Source organism: Natator depressus, chromosome 11 (genome assembly GCF_965152275.1).
Source record: "Natator depressus isolate rNatDep1 chromosome 11, rNatDep2.hap1, whole genome shotgun sequence".
Taxonomy (NCBI): Eukaryota; Metazoa; Chordata; order Testudines; family Cheloniidae; genus Natator; species Natator depressus.
This window is the reverse complement of record NC_134244.1, coordinates 30,959,018-30,972,549: the sequence shown is the minus strand read 5'-3', so window position 1 is coordinate 30,972,549 and position 13,532 is coordinate 30,959,018. Positions and strand designations below refer to the sequence as shown.

At 41.4% G+C, this 13,532-nt stretch overlaps 1 protein-coding gene across 1 annotated transcript in view; it reads right to left on the bottom strand.

Moving 5' to 3' along the window:
* Nucleotides 1–506: 506 nt before the first annotated feature.
* The window catches only part of GALNT5 (polypeptide N-acetylgalactosaminyltransferase 5), a 38,298-nt gene continuing 25,272 nt past the window's right edge, over nucleotides 507–13,532 (bottom strand). Inside the window, exons 8-10 of the mRNA XM_074967370.1 lie at nucleotides 12,157–12,237; nucleotides 10,861–11,022; nucleotides 507–5,954 (exon numbers count right to left, since the gene is read on the bottom strand). Of these exons, the coding sequence (XP_074823471.1) occupies nucleotides 5,814–5,954; nucleotides 10,861–11,022; nucleotides 12,157–12,237 (384 nt within the window). The 3' untranslated portion in view covers nucleotides 507–5,813. The remainder of the gene's footprint in view (nucleotides 5,955–10,860; nucleotides 11,023–12,156; nucleotides 12,238–13,532) is intronic.

Sequence of the window (13,532 nt, the reverse complement as noted above, 5' to 3'; positions counted from 1 at the left end):
GTGAAATGCAAAATGCAAATAAACAGCATAATTGGTACAAAGTGAATTGGAGATTTAAAAGTGCTTTACATTTTAATAATCTACAGCAGTGATGGGCAACCTGCGGCCCACGGGCCGCATGTGGCCCATCAGGGTAATCTGCTGGCTGGCTGCGAGACAGTGTTTACATTGACCGTCCGCAGGCACGGCCGCCCACAGCTTCCAGTGGTTGTGGTTCGCCATTCCCAGCCAATGGGAGCCGTGGGAACTGGCACGGGCTGTAGGGAACCGCAGCCACTGGGAGCTGCAGGCAGCCGTGCCTGCGGACGGTCAATGTAAACAAACTGTCTTGTGGCCTGCCAGCGGATTACCCTGATGGGGGCTGCAGGTTGACCACCACTGATCTATAGTGTTACCCAACAGTAACCCCGGGAAGGAAACATTCCATGGAATTCAGGAGAGCTAGTGACAGTAACTATAGAGAAACTCCAGAACAGGATATTCATGTACAGTCCTTTATTTCCATGTTTTCTAACTTTTTTTGTATACAAATTAAACCAGGTTTTCAACTTCAGCCTTTTGGATCCAGACTACTTAGATAAATTGACGTGGTGAAGGCCTGTTATCTTACAGCATATATGGACTGTTAAAACTCCCCATAAATCACATTTTATAAAAGACATTTGTTCACATTTTAAAAACATTTACACCTTTCTCATCAACATAGTAATGAACGAAGCTACCATTCTTAAAATTTCTTTTAAATTTGAGATATTTACACTGCATAGTGTTCTTGGGTACATATTTAAAATTCACAAAAGATGCTTTTAGTCAGAAATAGTCTCAATGTTTTGAATAGGTACAAATGGAAACTAAAATAAAAGGGTTATGTTCAGGAAGAGCTGTTATATGTGGAATGATACCTACATAGGACAATTCATCGCTTAAAACATAAAAAGTACCGAGCACCATTTGTAATACAAATTAAACAGTTCAGCTGCAAGTGGACAATGACCAAGGGTCAGATTCTGGCCACTGGTGGATGGCTGATTTGCAGAGCTCACATGCCCAAAGCCGGCCTAAAATTGATTTAAGAGTATTGTGAGGTTGTGAATGACATCACTGGAAAGTGTTAAAATTGTTTATTTTATTTTTGAAAAGATGAGCATGATAATCATCTGTCCGTATCCCAGCCAAGCAAGTCAGAGCCACTCATGGCTACAGAAGAGCTGGTAACATATGGACGCTTGTAGAAGACTTGCCAAAGGGAGTAAGGCTCATTCTAGTAAATGGTCTCACATTTTTCTAATTAGAAGTGATTTTTTTTGCATCTGTGAACTAAGGATGCTGGAGGTGGTAATGGTAATCTGGTCTCTTACATGGGAATGTCAATGGATGAGCAGGGATAAAGGTGTTCTTCATTGTCTCGTGGGCTCTAGAAGGCCCTCTTGGACAAATATAATTGTGAGTGGGTCCATGAAACCAAGAAAAACATATGCAGGCTTCTTTGAATATTTACTGAGTGTGCCAGAAAAATGTTCTCAGACAAGGCTGATTGGTATAATCTGAGTGGTTCTTAATATTGTGTAACAGAACAGCAACAGTCCTATTACCAGTAGTCCCTAGGGACATGCTAGAGACGTTAAGTAAGAGATACCAACACTGAAGTGAACATTTACACAAATCAGGAATAACAGTACAAGTGACAAGACTGGAAATGTGAAGTGACCATGACATATGACCATCTGGTGCATGTTAAGTGACAAATGATTGAATGTCAGCAAGCAGAGTTTAATGAAATTCATGCTCCTGATAAAACATGACTGCACAAACAACATCTGTGTAATTCTTCTGATAGTGACTGCAGGCTAGTTGTATTACGAAAGGGGAAAAAAATCAGGAAGACAGTTAGGATAGAAGCCAACTGTGATAGTCTGTTAGGTAAATCAATATTTTGGCAGGCTTAGCCTGTCAAATACTGTCAGTGTTGCACCTTGATGTGAAAAGTAAAATTATACAGAGGCCCTTTTGAAAAATCAAAGAGAAAAGACGAGTTATTTTGTAACCGCCTGTAAATATTAGAGATGGCGAAGGCTTGGCTGTCATGAACAACAAGATACGAACTGAGTTGACAGCTCAGTCCTATATATGTAGAGAAATGTGCTCATATTTGGATAAGCCAATTTTTCAGCATACAAAGCAATGGCCGAAGAGTGTGAGAACTACATTTCTATTACGGACCATTCACACTTACACGAGTCTTCAGTTTGTCACAAAACATAACAAAAACATGAAAAAGGCATAATAAAAAGCTCGAGAAGAAAGTCCCATGTGCAAAACATTACAATACCCTGGATGTAGATATCATGTTGCAGCTGAATTTGACCCTATCAAAAAAGTAACTAAATGTTCTTTCACTAACTGATGACAGTTATTCCAGTACGATTCCCCTCTTCCCATACAACAGACATAAAAGATCTTTAAAAAAGTTTCACAGTATGAAAAATGTATGAGGATTAATTCATAAGGATATTCAGTATGTTGAGTTTTGTCAACTGCGTGTATTGATTCCAAATAGCTGTAAGAGTGAAGGTGAGTTCTCATTTTTACTGCACTCCATCTAATCCTATCTTCCATGTGAGGTACATGAATAAGTCAAGAACAGGAAGCACTAAATTCTGCAGTCCCTTTTCAGACAAAACTCTTAGTTACTTAAATGGGGTTTTTAATATTATGGGCTAGATTCTGGCTGCAAACAGCCAGTGAAGAATTCCCCTGGTGTAAGGAAACTCTCTGCTGCAATAAAGCTCGCAGAGCTGGCTCCTTTGTCAGCCTCCCACCCATGGCACAGAGGGAGTATTGGGGTGGATAAGGAGGCGAGCAGAGCTCTGCTGCACTAAACAAATCCTCCACTGGTGTAGGGTCCCTTAGGGATCCTAGGTCAGAGATGTAAGCTGAATCATTGCAGACTGGCCAGGATCAGGCCAGATTCAGGGGCTCTAACTTGCTCCCTAACAGCTCCCCCAGTTCCTCTGTGTTGGGAGGAGTCCAGACACAGGGGAGAATCTAGCCCTATATGTCCCACTGACTCAACAACTGTAGCACTTTGATCTAAGAGAGTAAACATGCAAACCCATCTTCCAAATCAACTCTTCATGAGAGAAGAGTCAGCACTTATGTGTCTCAGCTTCTAGGTTCATAGGCTTAAAACTTATCTGGAAAGTCTGAAATGGAACTATGGGATATGTAGTCTTAGGGGACAATTCTGCCTTCAATTCTGAGGGGTGGATCTTCACTCAGATCTTCTACCCTCTCTTCATGCACAGAACAACTCCTGTCCCTGGACGTGTGGAGCTCCTACCTCCTACCTACATGGGAGCCGTCTCCCCCTCCTATGAATATTCTAAATCAAATCTGGAGAGTTCTATACACACAAAAAGGGCAGATCAGAGCAAAGAGCCACCATTATACCCTTTCTCTGACAGAAACTTTTATCAGAGTGTTCCCGTTGGTTGCTTTCCAGTGAAGAGAATGCAAAGCAAAATAACAAATATAAGGCTCAACTGTGCTCTGGCTCTGGGGGAGTGTCCAAGGGACTCAGGAGGGCACAAGTCCACATGTTCAGCTGGGCACAGGGCCTGCAAGGAGCTACTGCTGCTAGTGATATTAGCCAGTCCAAAGGCTCGTGACCCTGCCATGCCTATTGAACTGGTTAACATAGCCGGTGGTCGTTTGAAGGAGGTAATATGTAGTTATAAGAGGATAAGAGGGGAGTTGAAGGACTGCGGATAGGTACTAGTGTAGGCCAGGCAAAGAGATCCAGCAGGAAGGAGTTGGATGAGAGGAGCTCCAGAGCCCTGCTGGGGGTGCTCTATTAGTAAACCAATCCCACACTTTCCAAAAGGTTCAAGCTTGGTTTGTAGAAAGCAAACTTTTAGCCAATTCTTATACAACTGCTTTGCCTGTCAAAGTGTAACATCACAGGCTCTTTATCATTAATCGATATAATACCAAGGCTAGCTCCTGCCCTCCACTATATGGTTGCACTAGGGCATGAGCAGACACAAGGAGTCACTTCCATCCCCTCTCTCTACTAGCAGCAAGGTAGGAACTATTTAGTGCTGAGGGGAGCAGAAGGAGATAGCACCAGCTATTATGCCATCTGAAATGCTGGGCCTTCAAGTGGGCAAAGTCAGTTAGGAGACGTCTTCCTCCTGCAGTCAGCGAGTGCACATGCTGCATTCTGCCCACCCTGAGACATCCTTTTCCTGTGCTTCTACCTGGTACACAGCTGTCACCACCACTCTGCTCCCACCAATGTATGGCTCCTCCAGTGAAGCGCAGGGCGTACCCTATCTAATGGGATGCTAAATTGCCCTATCTTTGCATCACAGATCAGCTACAGTTCAGCCAATAAAATGGATTTCAAAAAATATATCGATGTCTATACTCAACAAACAGGAATGTATTCAGCAAAAGCCTCATCTGCTATTACATACTTTTAACAACTGCCCACATTTTCATTCAGCTGGAAGAGCAGAATGAGATTTCTTAGGTACAAAAACATTCAACGCTTCCATGACAGATTATTTTCTATTCTAAGAAAAATAAAGACTCCATTTTTTCCACAGTGGCATGAGAAAGGAACAGGCAATTAACATAGAATCAGTGTTTCCCAGCTTTTGCCCCCTTGTGTTAAAAGTTTAACATTATTTAAGCTTTTCTGGTTTGCTTTGCATTGAATGCATATACAGTACTATTGCATAACATGTGGCCAACCCAGGAACCTGTAATGCAGGAGCCATGAAATCATGCCCAACAGCGTGTGGCTGCCATCTTGGATTCACTAGTAGTGAGAAGCAAGGTCTGTTTTTTTCAGGTTAAGCAGGCCCTTTCTGAGGATCTTCACCCCATCACCACACCTGTTCCCACACCCTCTGGTTTATTTTCCCTTTTCATGGCTCTGTGCTGTGCTCAGGCACTTCTTTCTGGCAGAGAAGGGCTGAATGGAGAGTCTCTTTAGAGTCTAGTGCATTCATACTGTTCTTGCATTGGCCCAGAGAGTTAGCTGTAGAGCTAGATAAGGCACATCCCACCTACCCACTGAACACTGCTTTGCAGCCTAACCACTCCTTGCCCATCTAGGAAGCAGGAGGTCAAACCAAGGTAGCAAATTCAAGGTGCCTGTGTCAAATACAGCACTTATAGGGCCTTGCCTGCTGCCAGATTAGAAGTGCTTAAAGAGTTATACTTTTTGTGATTAAAGACGGGCTTTTGTCATGGGAAACCAAGCTTCAAAAGTGGCTCCAGGCACCTACCTTTCAGAATCAGTGAATCCAATTTGGTAGGAGCAGGTTCCTGTGATCCTGGGTGGATTTTTAGGTACTGGGTCTAGGGTACTTTCATTTTGTTGGCGTGTGGAGGAATAAATGAGTAAATGTGGATCTTCCAAAGAGCAGCACAACATGCTTCGTGCAGTCACAGGGGTTGAACCCTGGAACTATTTCTGGTAACTTGCATTAATCTCTCTGAAGCTTAAGGTAGGAATGAGGAACTTTAGAAAGTATTTCCATTTACTGAAAAAACTTTCACTCAACCTTCCCCTAGTGCCCCACAGTGAGTGGAAAACATGCCTGTGTGTTTTAAACCATATCAAACCAGATGTGCTGTTGCTTGATATTTTGATCTCTCAATATGGTGATTTAAAATGATGGATTTAAATTACCATTCGGAAATGAACCTCCAATTTTGTAATTGCTGTCACAAATCTCACAGATGTCATTCTTGAATTCACACGATTTGAATTTTCTGTTTCTGTTTTGATCGTGTTCTCTTCAGTCAGCATAATAATTTCCAAACTGCCATTTCTGATAAGGATTTGAGGCGTCACAGGCATTAACCCTCAGGGTTTTGTGAGACTGATCCACTTCCAAACATGTTGGCTGCTGAAGGTGTTCTAAAACCATGTGATCCATCTAAAGAGAAACAGCACATGACAATAGGTAACATGACTCATACAGCAATTGTTATTAGGGTTAGGGAAAAAAACTGGAAAAAGAAAGCTTCAGAAATTATACTCAGTATTCCCCAGTGGAGATTTTTGATCCCCTAGGATGCGCCCATTTTTGCATTTCTGCATTATGTAATGATTCATTCATAGGCTTCAAGGGAATTTTGGGTGGGATCCAAAGTTTACACCTGTTGTTGAACTACAACTATATTATATCTTCTGTGCTTCATGGGATTTTAATTCTTTGGAAATTAACGGATTAGTTCGCTTGCTGTCTGAATGGTAATTATCATGCAAAGGAAATAACTCCAGATGGCATTTGCAATATAGGATAACGTATGGCAGGAGACTTTGGTTTTCATACTGTGGTATTTCGCAACTGATGAAGTAAAAGCACACTTACTATGATGAAAAGTGTGTTAGGTAATTTGTTAATTAAGTCCAAGAGCTGGAATGTTAAATTGGATTACGAAATCGTGAGGAGTTTGAATGATTAAGGGCCTTATTCTGATCCTTTTGCACTTATGTGTGCATTTTTTTAACCTACTTATACATATTGCCAATATGGCAATACTACAAGTATCCTCAGCGGTAGGGACATTTTTACATTATTGCTTTTCTCTGTATAACATTTGATAGTATAATTTGAGTCATGTATCTTGGTGAAATATTAGCAAAATCACCAACAGACTATTTTATTTGAACAAATAATGGGGCTTTGTATGTGTATGACAAATTCATTGAACGTGCCATTGTTCTGATGCGGATTATGACACCTGACGAGTGGTAAGGACTTCACTGTTTCTGTGGCCAGCATTAACCCATTTCCCGCCTCGTTTTCTGGTTTGCAATAGTCAATTGCTGGAGTGACTAGTTTTTAACCCTTGTTATATAGTAACTCAAACTAGTCTCCTTTGTAATCAGCTTCCAAATGATCTTTCAGAAAAACATATGGCAAGCCAGTGAATGTGAACCTAACTAGATTACAATAATGCACCTTTTTCTTGTAGACAGTATGGTGACAAGCACATTAGAAAGTTAGAGCTTAGGTTATATTAGGTGCCATCTCCAAACTGTATCCTTTTCAGGAATGACAATTTTTTTTTTTTTGGCAGAGATAGCATTTGACAGAACCCCACAAAATGCTTCAGTCCTGTTAGGCTCCAAATTTAATCACCTTTATGATTGTCCCGCCCTTTTGGAGAATGTCCCCTGGACTCTAAATGTCTCTGACTTCTAACATTACACTCTATCATCCCTAAACAATTCAAAATAAAACTAACAAGAGCCATTGTTTTGGTAGGGCTTGGACTAGACCGATGTTGTGTTCCGCTGGTTGACTCTGTGCTAAGAGTTAAGTAGCCCTTGTGATGATGTGTCTACCCCCACACAAGACTGAAAGGGATTAAGATGGCCAGGCAGGCCAATTAACTTCACAGACTGCACCTGGAGGGGGAGCCAGGGAGCAGGGAATTGATTGAAAGCAGGCTAAGCTGGGTAGGAACAGGTGGGGCCTATAAAACCAGGAAGCTGGTAATAGACAAAGGCTGATGGGAAAGGCTGTAGCCACTCCCTGAGAAGAGGGAGGAGGTTTGGCGTTAGTACACCCAGAGAAAGGAGAGGAACCGGGAGAGGTAGGAAGGAGGAACAAAGGCTGTGGGAAAGCAGGCCATAGTGACAGGTATAGGGTCCCTGGTCTGGAACCCAGATAGGGTGACCAGATGTTCTGATTTTATAGGAACAGTCCCAGTATTCGGGGCTTTTTCTTATATAGGCTCCTATTACCTCCCACCCCATCCTGATTTTTCACACTTGCTGTCTGGTCACCCTAAACCCAGAGTAATGGGTAGGCCTGGGTTCTCCTACCAACCACTGGGGATATGGCACAGGTCAAGCAGAGGACAGCAGACTGCCTGGGCATCCTGGAAAAACCTGGTTACATTTACCTTGGAAGGGGGAACCATGGAGTTATCTGGCTGGAGGGCTAAGTCACAAAGAGGAATCTGTGATTTGTAGAGTGAAAGGGGTCTGTAGAATGAGAGGACAATGGGAGAGACACTTCCAGAAGAGGGTGCAACACCTGGCTGGAGCTAATCCCCAGGATGGGCCTGGAGGAGTGCCACCAACAGTGAGTAAACCCCATGACAGTCCCCCATTCCCAGAGCAGTGCTGACTCCATTGCGCACACACACAGAAGTAAACCAAAAAAAACCATGTTTGTTTTTACTTAGAGATGGACCCTAACCACAGCCCCAGATTTGAACACTGGGCTTGAGAGGAGAAGATTAAGATTAAATCCCCTTTTGTGTGGACTTCTTCAGACCTGCAGGAGGGGAGAACTAAGGGTGCTCATTAGCTTCATTTACAAGGCTTTTGGTGGAAGATGTTTCCCTCCATTACCCCACATCCCCAGTGTACAATTTACGCTCTAAATTCTGTTTCTGCAAGGAAATGTGCTAGTGACTTATTTTTTATTTAAATGTCTCTAGAGTCCTTTCACTTGCTGTATTAAGCTCAATGGTGCAGAAGGTCCCCAGTGATGTTCCAGATGTAAAAAGTAACAACTTTTGAAATTGAACTTTAATCTAATCTAGAAAGTTTTGGTGTCAAAAACTAAGTCTTATTTCTCTCCATCTTTCTGTTTTTGTGTGTGTGTGTTTTGTGTCTGGCTTTTGCTGCAAAGTGGTTGAAGAGTTAGACATTTTGAACTTTGACTATCTGTTGTTAGGATGTCATAATTCAGGAGCTCCTTGTTCAATTAATTTCAGTTTTTGTGGAAAATTTCTACCTTGCCTCAGAACTAACCTTTCTAATTCTGAGATTAACATTTTGTGGATTTTAGGTGGTGGCCAAATTTGGATTAAAATGGAAACTCAATTGCAACCTTAACAATAAAGCAATTTCCACACTGCTCAGCAAAATAAGAATCACTCAGCCTGTCTCATTCTCAGTTTCTGGGGTTATATTTTATGCTAACACAAAAATATATCCGTTTTAAACCTGTGTTACAAATCCAATTACTATAGTCAATATATAAACTTTTTTCCTCCAAGACTTTTAAAAATAATAGATACAATAAACCTTAAAATTGAGCAAGTAACTTCATCTCACTGTGCCTCAATTTCCCACCTGTAAATAGAGGTACTAATAATACTACTTTTCTTTCACCCTCTCTTGTCTATTTAAATTAAAAGCTCTTCAGGACATAGGCTGGCTCTTATGTGTATGTATAGTGCCTAATGTAAATAGCCTTCATCATGTCTGGGACCCCTACCTGCCACAGTAATACAAATAATGAATAATAGTCACCCTCACTAATATTCAAAACAAAATAAATAAAATAAAATATCCACATTCGGGAGATATTAATAGTAACATGTTGGGTGATGTTTTGTTTTTCTTCATACAGTTACAAGTCCCTAGCCTCTGTTTGTCAGAAGCTGGGAATGGACAACAGGGGATGGATCACTTGATGATTCACCTGTTCTGTTCATTCCCTCTGGGGCACCTGGCATTGGCCACTGTCAGAAGACAGGATACTGGGCTATATGGACCTTTGGTCTGACCCAGTATGGGCGTTCTTGTGTTCTTCAGTGGGCCCAGAAAGGATAATATTTCACTGGGGGGAGTGGAGAGGAGGGGGGAGAAAGGCATTCAAGTCTTTTTGGCTTGTGAGTTTCTATGGCTGTTTTCGAAGGGGGGGGGGACTGACAGTGATAACTTTCAACTGTCTTTCTCCTCACAGGGCTGGTACTATATGCTTCCAGTGTCCAGGGCTTTCCTAAAAACTAATCTGATCTACTTCAGTGAACTAAAGGGTATAGTTCAGGCTTGTCACTAGTTCAGTCCTATGCCGGTACAATCATCTGTGCCCAATTGTGTTGAATTGGGCATTGTGGCTTTGTAAAAGGATACAGAAAGTCATGTTTCATAGCAGGAACCACCAAATGTATCTAGCTTAAGGCTTGAAGTTCAGCCTGGAACAGTTTCTGACCATCAAAAATTGTCACTGTACCTACTGTGCAATCTGGTCTCATAAATGGCTGACAATTTTCTTTTATTTTTACAAAATATCCTTGCTTTTGTAAGGAGTGATTTTTTTTTTTTTTTGGTTTGAGGAAGGTTTTTTGTTGTTTGGCTAAAAAGAAATGAATGGAAGGAGAGTCAATAATGGAATGTCTTATTGAGTATCGATTGGGTAACACAACAGCTACGCTTTTGTTTCCTAAATTGAAGGCTCCTCTAAAAGCATGTCATTTCAGAGGGGAAAAATCATTTCTAATTATTCATGGAATTCTTTAATGCTTAGAGTTATCTACAAGCCTGAATCTTTGACTTTGTTGGACGCAGGGGTAGGAAAAAAGAGAACAAAATGTCATTTGAATGATTTTGTGTGTGTGTGTGCCAGGTTAGTTTCACTATATTACATTTTGCTTGATGCAATGCTAAGGCAGCACATTGCTATACACCACCCTGAAAGGTAAATGGGGCCATGGGAGTGAAATCACACTGGCAGCTGGTTAGCTTTCAGTGTAACCTGGAGGAAAATAATCCTGAGGATTGAAAACAGCATGAGCAGAGTAATGATCAGAGTGCCTGAAATAATTTGAAGTAATGCATGCCTTAGGAAAAAGGTGATTTTTGTCAACCTCTTTTTTCCTCATATATATTGAGAAATTCACAAAGAGACAAACTAAATGTGTGTCTTTGTGTTTCTCTTTTATCTTAATGAATTTGGTATAGTCTCTCACTGCCAAACACATGAAAATCATACAACACTGGCAATAAGTATTGTTTTCCTTTGTTTAGTTTTATTTCAGGTGTAACTATGGTGGTAGTGGAGGGGAAATCATTACAAATGCTCTACTTACCAGTTCTGGCTGAAAGGCCACCAATGATTTATGCAACCATTTCAGGCTATTGTTTCTGTTATCGCAAGGGTACAGGCCCAGTGTTCTCTTTGCATCTACTGGTGCTACACAGAAGTCCCCGTGTTTTATTAGTCTCAGCCAAGTGTAGTTGAACTTCTGGTTCTGTGGAGGAGAAACAATAGCAGACTGATTTCGGTTTGGGTTTTGTGAGCTATTTCCCTTTATTTCTGAATCTTATGCATCTAATCCAACCACATAAATCTAGGCTTTGTATAATTGTTCCAGATATGCCAGATTCTGTTCTATTAGTATGAATCTGGAGCAAATTCACAGAATAAAGTTCCGGTCTAAGGCCTGATCGTGCTCTCAGTGACCAGACTACTTCTGACTTTGATTAGAGAACAGGCTGTCTCAGACTGCTGTAGCGGAGATCAGAACATAGCCCAGTAACTCAAAGCTTTCTAATGTTTGCGTTAACAATGCACCAGTACAGGGATTCTCAAACTATGTTCAGCAAAGCATTTCCTGGTGGCCCACAGAGAGGAAAACTGAGGACGGGGTAGTTGTGAGGGTGGGAGAGGAGAGGATCTCTTTTATACACTGGACTGTAGAAATGAAGAATTGGGGACAACACCAGAACAAATTCTGAAAAGGGGATTTGTCTGCTACAGCCGACACCAGCTTGCAATGGTGGGGCTTCAGGACTGGACCTCTTCGATGGCGTAACAGCGCTCAGTGACAAAAGGCCAACCCTGCCCCCCTTAGGACAGTTACTCTTGATCAGTCCTAGCAGGTGCCCTGATGTCTATATTGGCTAGTAATCAGTGGGGTATTACCCATCAGGAGGCACTTCCTATAAAAGACAGCAGAGGAAAGTAGCCCCGTTCCTGCAGCAACTGCCATGCACCCTCCCTCCCATGCTGGCTTTGTTATTGTGGTAGAGTACACTAGTGGCCTATTGTATTTAAAGTTTTCTCTCCACTATGGGCATGTATGGAATTTTGCATTTGAGTTGCATTTCAGCCGATTGCAGACTTTTTGGTTTTGGGCGTCTCGGAGCTTTCATGAAATGGTGCAGGCTCCATTGCTTAGCTATTGCCTCTACAAATCAAGCCCAGTATTCATTTCTTGTTTTACCAGATGGCATCTTTTGGCAATGTGTCCTGGCAGTAAGGATTACATGAACCTCCAAGATGGACTTCAAGTCATTGAGGTGGCAGGTAGGGAGATTCTTTAGCATAAGCAATAAAACGGACACTATTTGACATCCAGTATACAAACCCAAATGCATCTTACCTTGTTGCTAATGTTACAAGTCTCAAAGGCCAGAGTGGAGTTTTCCACAGTAACACATCTAGCCATGGCTATGTTAACAATCTGGGAACAAAATTAAAAATGGAAATTCAGAAAAGGGAATAACATCAAGTGAGGCACAAAAATGCAAGAGACAGAACACCAAAAAAGAACAATTATAATAATACCTAGCTCTTATGTAGTGCTTTTCATTAGCAGATCTCAAAGAGCTTTGCAAAAGAGGTCAGTATCATTCTTCCCATTTTACAGTTGGGGTAACTGAGGCACAGAGCAGGGAAATGACTTGTCCAAGGTCACCCAATATATTAATATTTAACAGTATTACATTCTGATTAGCATAAAAATAACAAGGAGTTCTGATTAGCATAAGAGTCTGTCTCTACATGAAAGTTAATCTGGAATAAGATAGGGTGTGAATTTAAAGCAGATTAACTATTACTGATTAACTCCATGTGTGGACAAGAGCATCCACACATGGATTTAGCCAGGAATAGCTATTCAGGAATCTTTTAGGGCTTATCTACACAGGGAGTTATTCCAGAAGTAAGTGGTTAGCATTATCTCTTTTACTGGATGCTCCCTATAAGAGAAACATAGAGTAATCTAGGCAAACTAAAGATAATGGACCATATTCTCTGCTGGTGTCAGTGGTGCCCATAATATCTGCTCAAACTCTTTTGTCTGCCAAGAGATGCTTTACATTAGCCTTTTTCTGGAACACGGGAGGCAGCAAGAGTAGGTTTTTGTTAGGCACAGCTAACTTTCCTATTGCTGATTCATATGCTGTAACTGTTATTGAAAAGCGATTTATAAATCCCCTCACATTCCTGCAGCACAGTCTAACCAACCCAAATGAGCAGCAGGTTAGGAGAAAAATCCTCTTAAATGGACTTTATGCATACAATTTGATTGCCTGGCCAATCAAATCAGAGATCAGATAACTGGAGATATCTTGGCCACCCAAAGATAACTCAGAGTTAAAAGCTGCTCTGAGCTACTCATGCAGCTACACTTTAACTAGAAGGTCCAAAACCCTCCTCCCTACCCCCCCCCCCCAAAAAAAACCATAATAGCTGGCAAAAGCCTACCTGCTGTCATCAGACCTCTGACTGGTGATGGATTTAGGACATAAGTGGTGGGATACATTTCTATTCTATTCAGGCTATTATACTGCACCCTTCACTGCTGCATCTGAGCATCTCCCCGCAGGGGATTAAATTACATGACTAATATCTGTCATGAATTCTCTTCTTTTGTTCTCCTTTCCCAAGGGGAAAACTGTTTGTGGATTTTTATATATATTTAATTTTATTATATATAATGTGATAACTCTTCAACCCTCACAGATAGGGTTGGCT